The sequence below is a fragment of the Ipomoea nil genome, unplaced genomic scaffold (assembly GCF_001879475.1).
Source record: "Ipomoea nil cultivar Tokyo-kokei standard unplaced genomic scaffold, Asagao_1.1 scaffold3170, whole genome shotgun sequence".
Taxonomy (NCBI): domain Eukaryota; kingdom Viridiplantae; phylum Streptophyta; class Magnoliopsida; order Solanales; family Convolvulaceae; genus Ipomoea; species Ipomoea nil.
This window is the reverse complement of record NW_017619598.1, coordinates 3,245,406-3,254,815: the sequence shown is the minus strand read 5'-3', so window position 1 is coordinate 3,254,815 and position 9,410 is coordinate 3,245,406. Positions and strand designations below refer to the sequence as shown.

General features: G+C 49.5%; 1 protein-coding gene across 1 annotated transcript; it reads left to right on the top strand.

The window, feature by feature from the left end:
• Positions 1-8,330: 8,330 nt before the first annotated feature.
• Positions 8,331-9,380, top strand: LOC109167889. The gene has a single exon (XM_019316960.1). It carries the CDS (start codon positions 8,331-8,333, stop codon positions 9,378-9,380), a length of 1,050 nt encoding a protein of 349 aa, XP_019172505.1.
• Positions 9,381-9,410: the final 30 nt, after the last annotated feature.

Genomic DNA, 9,410 nt, shown 5'->3' with positions numbered 1-9,410 from the left:
AGTAGCTAAGAAGTTGTAACCACTACTCTAATATACCTATTCTAAAGGAATATAATTTGAATAAGTATAAACAGAAAACATCAACCACATATATTCTTAACAATTTACACCCTCCCAAATACTCTGTCGGTCCGGGGTGTGGGGGGACCCTTAGGGTTGGGGATTCAATCTTTTGGGAGAAGGGGACAAAACATTTTGATGAGGGGGGAAATTTTTACACTTTCCACTTTCCTAAGTGGTATTATAATATTAAAAAAAAAATTGGGAGGGGGGCCAAGGCCCCATGCACTCTCCATGTGCCTCCGTCCCTGATTGTTTGGTTGCATCAATCTCAATCATGTACTTACGTTCATCATTAGAGACGATAATGGTGTCTAAGTTTCTCATTGTCAGCGCTTCAGTAGACAGTCAACCATAGATAGCTTTTAAAAACTTTCCACGTTAGATATTTTAAAAAAGTAAAAAAATACACACATGCGAATCTAGTCAATAAAAACTTAAAGTTTACCTGTTAAAAATATTAGTTGCTACTTTTTTCAGGTTCGTAGATGATTTTGGAGTTTTTTTTTTAGTTCAGTAGCTTAATTGTTATTTCTCAAATAGTTTTGATAGATACCCAAAATGGACATCCGGCTGGGAATATAAGGCCAGGCGGTCAGGCACGAATAGGGCACCACACTTAGCAGAAAGGGGCAACACCCGCGGCTCCCGGAAGAGTACAGGGGGGCCCTAGCCAACCGGTCCTCATTAATCGACCACCGACTACTGACCTCGGCGAAGGCCAGTCGGTCTGAGCAGAGTAAGTAGCCGCGACAGCCGGCTTGTCCCAGACCGAACACCCCATAAGATTCGGTTGGGCGACCAGGCTCCGTAGGCAGCGCGTTCCAGGCTGGGAACCATTCAGAGAGTCAGTCAGGCCATCAGGCTATGCGGACAGGACATCTTCGCCCGGGTATGGCAACCCCTCGGAGACACCTCCTCTGCAACCAGGATACTCCCCGACCAAGTACTCCCCAGAGGCGGTTGCAGATATGTTTCACAGAGATTTACTTTCCGCATTCAATGCAAGTAGTTTCCTTTATTATTTTAGGCAACTAGGGCGTAGTAGCGGCCAACTTCCATAGTTGATTCGCCCTCATACGTCAGTGATTGCTATAATCTGCAAGCGCACAGAGCCAATTACAGTATAAATTCCTGGAGTATTCCAGGGTCGATCCCACGAAGAATATTTATGAATTTTAAGCAGAGGGAAACTTTCAATTGAGAGAAGACTAGAGATTTGGGGTTCACCTATTAGATAATTGACTAACTCTCCTAAGTATTGATTCTTATGATTATAGAGACAATTGCTCCACATATATCCTAATACTCCGTCGAGCTACTAGGTTGTATCCAATTAACTGTGATCATCCGTCGATATCTCACCAACATTAATTGAACCCACTAAGCAACAATCAAATATCACCACAAATACCTAAAGTTATGTCTAGTTTAGGTCAATTATGTTTATCTTACGAGTTCTAGGTTCATAATTCTCCTATCAGTTCTTCTTATGAACCCCAATAATGGAAAATATGCAATGGCCAGTCACACAATCCACAATTAAAATACATAAAATAAATATAATCAAGTTCAATTATTAATCGAAATTGGAAGAATTAACACATGAAAAATAGTCAATTAATCTTGACAGGATAATAAGGCTGGCACCCGACCCGAATCATAAGTGGGCATCCGACTTGGCGCCATATTTGACCCGGCACCACATGGAAACCCAACAGACAGAATACCAACAGGTGTCACCTTTATTGCCATCGAAGCCACTATTGATGCCACCATTGATGAGAGAGAATTAAAGGCTTAGCTCCCCATTTATGGCACCCTGGTAAAAGTAGATGCTCCCCTCGGCTTGGGAGGACACATTGACTATTTTGTACTAAAACACTTGGCAATACAACTATTGTCACTCCTTTACATTGCGTTACTCTAATATTATTACTACCGGTAACATTTTTACTGTCATTGGTGCTTTCATTGAGAGCCTGAGTCTAACACTCAAGCAGGCAACGACACATAACTCATTCTCTCTTTCAACAGCAAGCTTGAAAGAATGGTGTCCGACAGCTCCCATGGTTCCTGCAACTTGAACAACGGCAACGCCTCAGGTGACCTTCGAGACCAACTCACCAACAATCGTGGAGGGGACCTCCGAGAACTTCTCAATAACGGGAGGCCCAGGGACCTTCAAAAACAACTTAATAATGGAGGAACAAACCAAGCCATAAACCTCCAAGCGACTGCCGATGCCATTCGGCAAGCGGCGACAGCCCTACCTCATGCAGCGGCGGGATTGCAAGGCCAAGTGCCCCCACCGCGGCCGCAGGAGATAGAGGTAGAGTCCCCACGAAGGATAGAAGCCCAGCAGGACGTCATACCAGGATAGGGGGTCCAGAGGAGGGCACCCAAAGAGGTGGACCGGCCAGACGGCAACCAGGACCCTCCCAGCCCTTGAACGATTGGGACACAGGGCGCCCGTGCGGCAAAGATTGGGATCACGGGCCGAGGGGTCCTTTACCAGGGGCCCTCGCCGACGCGAAAGCAGACCAACACAGAAATCACTCACTGAGAAAATGAGCGAAACGAATGAGCCGACCGAACACCGGCACTTTGATGAGCCAGCCCCGCGTCGGCACTTTGATGAGTCGGTCGCGCGACGGCGCTTTGATGAATTGGGCGCGCGCCAGCACTTTGATGAGTCGGCCGCGCGCTGGCACTTTGATGCGCGCTGGCCCCCAATTGGATGAGCCGGCGGCGCCGACACTTTGATGAGTCGGCCGCGCGTCGGCACTTGGATGAGTCGGCCGCGCGTCGGCACTTGGATGAGTCGGCCGCGCGCTGACACTTTGATGCGCGCTGGCTCGCGCTGCCAATCGGATGAGCCAGCCGAGCGCCGGCACTTTGATGAGCCAGCCCCGCGTCGGCACTTGGATGAGTCGGCCGCGCGGCGGCGCTTTGATGAATCGGCCGCGCGCCAGCACTTTAATGAGTCGGACGCACGCCGGCACTTGGATGAGCCGGCCGCGCGCTGGCCCCGCGCTGCCAATTGGATGAGCTGGCCGCGCTCCGGCACTTTGATGCGCGCTGGCACTTTGATGAGCCGGCCATGTCGACACTTGGATGAGCGACACGTCGATAAGCCAGCTCCACGCCGACACTTGGATGAGCAGCACGTCGATGATCCGGCTCCACGCCGACACTTGGATGAGCGGCACGTCGATGAGCCAGCTCCACGCCGACACTTGGATGAGCGGCACGTCGATGAGCCGGCTCCACGCTGACACTTGGATGAGCGGTACGTCGATGAGCCGGTTCCACGCCGACACTTGGATGAGCAGCGCGTCGATGAGCCGGCTCCACGCCGATACTCGGATGAGCGACACATTGATGAGCCGGCTCCACGCCGACACATGGATGAGTCGGATCCGCGTCGTCGTTTTGATGAACCGGCCCCGCACCAGCACCCTGACGAGTCAGTCCTGGTCGAGAGGCTACAAAGAAGAATTGAAGAGTTAGCGAAGAAGGTGGAGGCATGGGAGCAATCGCCGGAACCCGAGGTATGGATGGTAGCGCCATTTTCCCTAAGTATAATGGATGTGCCTCTGCCGAGAGACTTTAGGATGCCCGCCATCAAAGCATACACGGGGACCACCGACCCACTTGTCCACATGACGAGATATAAGGCTGCTATGGTAATGATTGGGGCGGGGGATGCCGTCATGTGCCGAGCATTCTTGTCCACCTTGGATGGAGCGGCCCAAGACCGGTTCAACACTATCCTGGATGGGTCGATCCAAAATTTTGGAGAGCTATCCAAGAGCTTCCTGACATACTTCTCCAGCAGCATACAACGTAAGAAACCCTTCTCTCACCTCTGCATAGTAAAGCAAGACAGAGGCAAGAGCCTCAAGGATTTCTTAAACAAATGGAAAAAGGAAGTCAATAATGTCTACAACTTTGACTCCAAGGCGGCGATCCCGGTATTTATCTATGCCCTAAGGTCAGGGTATTTTCACAAGCAGCTAAACGCTCATCAACCCCGCTCCTACGAAGATTTGATGAGGACAGCCAACCGTTATGCGGAAGCAGAGGACGTTGATGGGAAGAAGAGGATGAAGAAGATGGTAGAAAAAGTGGGAAGCCTGGGAAAGCTAGTCCGCCCAGTCAGGTACCACGCGCAAACAGGGAAAGACCGAGACCACGAGCGACCTTGCCTGGTCCCCCTATGTAATTTAACTCCTCTTACCCATCCCGTCAGTGTCATCCTAAAGCAAGCTGAGGAGATGAGAATGGTAGAATTCCCCGAGGAGTGCATGAAGGTTGATGAGCAAATGTTTCATAGGCAGACCAAACAAAGTACTGCAGGTTTCATAGGCAAGCCAGCCACGATACAGATGAGTGTCACGTTTTGAAGAGACAAATAGAAGAAACTCATCCAGCAGGGCTACTTCCGACATTTCGTCAAGTGATCCAAGCAGCAGCAACAGCCGCAACACAATCCACCAAAAAATGTCTGGAGGAATGAGGATGGCACCGAGCCGTCCACCTCGAATGCCAAAAAAAGAGAACACGACCAAATATCTAAGCAGAATGATAGCGAGAAAGAAATCGAGGTGGCGCCCAGACGACAAAAGAAACACACCATACACTTTATCTATGGTGGACCCGCAGGGGGTGACACGCCCGCAAAAAGAAAGAAGTGGCGCCGGCAGCTATACGTGGGAGAAGTGGTGAGTCTTCCTGTAGAAAAGAAACAGAGATAGGAGGTCATCACCTTCTCTAATGATGACCTCCCAGAGGGCCCGTTACCCCATCGTGACGCCCTGGTGATTGAAAGGGACGTCAACGATGTCATTGTCCGCCGCATCTTAGTCGACACGGGAAGCTCAGTCAATATGATGTATTACGATGCCTTTACCAAGTTAGGGATACCTAGGAACCAGCTCAAAGAAGTACGTACCCCACTCTTTGGATTTACGGGTGATTCAGTGGAGACGGAGGGGTCAGTGGTCTTACCAGTGGAGATAGGCACGAGACCTAACATTCGCAAACTTGACGTGGAATTCATCGTGGTAAGACTCACTTGTGCTCACAACATCATATTGGGGAGGCCGACACTGGAGAACCTCAAGGCCATAGTGTCGGTGGAACACTTGTGTATGAAGTTCCCTACTCCGAATGGGATAGGGGTCGTCAGAGGAGACCAGCGAGCAGCCCGCAATTGTTACGTAAAAGCATGCAAAAAGATTGGCAGAAAGGATCTACAAGTCCACACCATCTGCAAGGATGATCGACCGGGTATGGAACTCGGAACATTTGATTAAGTATTTTCCTTAATATTCTGGTACTCATTTGGGACTAGTGCTTGGTAATCGCGGTCCGCCCGCTTTATATTATGAAATCTTTTGGAATAATATCTTGTATTCATGGTCCGCCCGTGTTGTTTATTGAGGCATAATCATCATTTACGAAGCGTCTTCAGAAAAATGGTCCGCCCATGTTGTTTATTGAAGCAAGTTCGTTTTCGGCATCCATGGAACGCCTTCGAAAAAAAAATAAAAAATAAAAGAGATTGGCCGAGGCGCGCGCCTCCGCCACATTTCGGCCGAGGCGCACGTCTCAGCCGGCCGAAGCCCGTCTCGGCCTTCAAAAAAAAAAACAAAAAAAAAACAGGCCGGAGCCCGCCTCGCCCGAGGCGCACGCCTCGGCCACGATCGGTCGAGGCAACGCCTCGACCACGATCGGCCAAGGCGACGTCTCGGCCACGAGCGGTCGAGACGACGCCTCAGCCACGATCAGTCGAGGCGACGCCTCGGCCACGATCGGCTGAGGTGCACGCCTCTGCCATGATCAGTTGAAGCGACGCCTCGGCCGCGATTGGCCGGAGGCACGCACCTCAGCCAGCCTAGGCCGCAGCCCGTCTCAGCTAGCATACAAAAAAAAATGGGGGTCGAAGCTCGTCTCGGCCACGATCGGCCAAAATGCGCGCCTCGGCCTGCCAAACTAGGCCGAAGCCCGTCTCGGCCAGCATAAGAAATAAAATAAAATCATATGTTATTTGTAAAATAAAATCACATATTCAGGATCAACCGGGATTCTGCACGATATCAAGCAAATTCAGTCTTACTCTTAGTCAACTCAAACACATCCGTAGACTCAGGAGTAGGGGGGACTGGTGACAGGATAATAGGGCTGGCACCCGACCCGGATCATAAGTGGGCATTCGATGCGGCGCCATATTTGACCCGGCACCACATGGAAACCCAACGAACAGAACTCCAACGGACAGAATTCCAACAGGTGTCACCTTTATTGCCATTGAAGCCACCATTGATGAGAGAGAATTAAAGGCTTAGCTCCCTATTTATGTCCCATGTTGTTACCGTTAGCACCCTGGTATAAGTTGATACTCCCCTCGACTTGGGAGGACACATTGACTATTTTGTACTAAAACACTTGGCAATACAACTATTGTCACTCCTTTACATTGCGTTACTCTAATATTATTACTACCGGTAACATTTTTACCGTCAAATCTAATATAGGCTAGTCCAAATCCCTAATTAAAGTTCTAGCCAATAATCATAATTAAATGCATAAACAATTCAAGGAATATTATTCTGAAAATTTAAACAAGAAATAAAGTAGGGAAGAAAAATAATTCAAGCCTAAGAGATGATAGATGCGATTGAAGTTTGAAAATTCCTTGCAATGGAGCCTTGAATTACTTCGCTTCCTCGCTGAAATCTCCTCCCTGAAGTCGCCGCCGCTCCCAAGCTTTCTTTTTTCCCTATTCTTTTCTTTCTGCTTTTGTCTCCTCCGTCCGAACCCAAAGTTCAAACCATTTAAAAGGATTTTCTTTTTGCCTTTTTTCTTCTACTGCCGTGAAAGAAAACAAAACCCCATCCTCCCTAATTCTCCTTTTTCTTTTCCTTATATTGTGCGCCAATCTGCCCAAGAAAACAAAGAAAACCAATTTAATTTAAAGCAAAACAATTATATCCTAATGACATAATTAACTTAATTAAACTTAAGTATTAAAATACTTATTTAAACTTGAAGATATAAAACTACCTAATAAATCTAATACTATAACTAAAATAAAACTCCTACTTATATTAATAAAAATGCAACATTAGCCTAATATTTATTAAAACCCATCTAAACTAGTCTAAACTAGTAACATATAATTAAATATAATATTTATAATAAAATTAACCCTAAAACTTAATTTATTAAAGCAAATCACTTACTAAAATTCCTCTAAATAATGCCTATAAATTAAGCTTATCAGTCAACCCTACTTTCCTTGTAGATTTTGGCTCCACGTCTACCCTACTTCCCTTGTACAGATTTTGTATTCTTGAATAAGTATCCCCCTGGGATCATTGTGTAAAGGGATCTCTTTTTCAGCTTCTTTAGGCACTCAAGCGGTCGAAGCCCTAGAGAAACAATATCGCATTATTCTCTCTTTTTTCCATCATAAGCTCTACGTTTATAGTATTTTACGGTAGTGTTGGCCCGCCGACCGGCAACCCGGAAGCCGTAAAACCAACATTGGCGACGTCCGTGGGGATCAAAACTAAAGGTCCTGTCTCTAAGCATTGCTAATGGCTCGTACCCGACATAGCAACCGGAATAAAGGATAAAACGGCGTGGCCCTGCCGGCAAACGGTCACGTTGCTATCGTAGTCAACGCAGGAGATTTACCAGCTGGCAGCCGCGCCTCTGTGGGCGATCTAAGGGAGCAGTTAAGTTGCCGCACTTCGGGCGGGCAGTCAGCCGCACGTACCGAGCGTACTGTCGCGTCGACTCATGAGTCACCAAGAATGGATCAACCACCACCCATCGCTCAGGCCCAAGCCAACTTCGCCGAGTTGATGGCGCAAGCGTTCGATGCGTACGTACGGGAAAGAGGACAAGTTCCGCCTGCCGCGAACTTGCAACCCGCGCGATCCGTTCTTGCGGGGGACCGTGACGAGGCCTCTCAGCATCTGGGGCGCTTAGAACGGCAAACACAAGGGAGCCCGCACGCGGCCCGCTTAGTGCATTCACGGCTAGGCCCCGCGGTTCCCGCTCGGTCGGTAGTAGACCGGCTGGGGGCTCGAGCCAGGCAACGCTCCCCCGCTCACTCAGTCTTGGGGGGAAGAAAGCGACCTGAGGGGGAACCGCCCCGAGCCGTCATTCAAAGAAGGATAGCTGCCCGGCGCAGGTGAGAGGTCATTGAAGGTACATGGGAGTCACTCTTGATCCCGGAGCCGCCCAACTTGGTGATGACCGACTTCGCTACCATAGTTCAGGAGCTCCGACGCAAGGTTGAGGATAAAGAAAGACCGCCGACGGACAGTTTGCTAACCGCATCCCCCTTTTCGGCAGAGGTGCAGGATTATAGGGCATCGACGGGGTTTAAGCTACCCGATCACCCCACCTACGATGGGACGGGTGACCCGCGACACCATGTTATCAGTTTTCAGGCCAAGATGCAAGTAATTGGCGCAGACGCTTCGATTATCTGCCGTGCGTTCTTCCCTACATTGGTGGGGCCCGCCCAACGGTGGTTCCTGAAGCTGCCCGCCGGATCGATTGGTGACTTCGAGGAGCTGGCCCGTTTGTTCTTGACACACTTCGCAAGAAGCATGAAACCTAAGAAGTTCGTGTCAGACTTATCCCGGGTACACCAAGATGAAGGAGAGAGCTTGCGCAAGTACATTGTGCGATGGCAAAAAGAGGCCCAGGCGATCGATGGCCTGGACGACCAGATAGCCCTGACATTTTTCATTGAATCCTTGAGGGCAGACGGATACTACATCAAGCTACGGGATAAAAATCCCAAGACGTATGCTGAAGCTATTAAGAGAGCCAACCAGCTAGCCGATACGGAAGAAGCAGTCAGACAGAAGCGGCGACTAGAGGGGTCCTCCTGCAAGCACCCCCTGGTAGTTAGTCCCCGCGAGGGGCGAACGTTGGACTTGGGGAACATTCGTGTGAGAGATCACTGGGTGCAAGACCGGTTGGGAGCTCCCGCCTATCAGTCGACAGCACAACCTGTCCACGAAGTTCACCCCGAGCTGCCTCCTCTTCTTCCCATCCGGCCGGGCGACAAGCCGGAAGTGGTCGGCACAACTGCCACACGCTATTGCAGGTATCACCGCACGAATACTCACACCATGGAAGAATGCGAAGGTCTGAAGGAGGAGATTGAGACGCTCATAAATTGCGGCCGGCCGCTATCCCCCAATCAATGGTGTCGGTCAGGTTCGCAGTGGCAGAAAGAGGCTCCCGCTCCGGTCGCCCCGAGAGCCTATTCAAGAGGAGGATGCTGATAAGAATTAGAAGCATAAGCCAGTGATCAA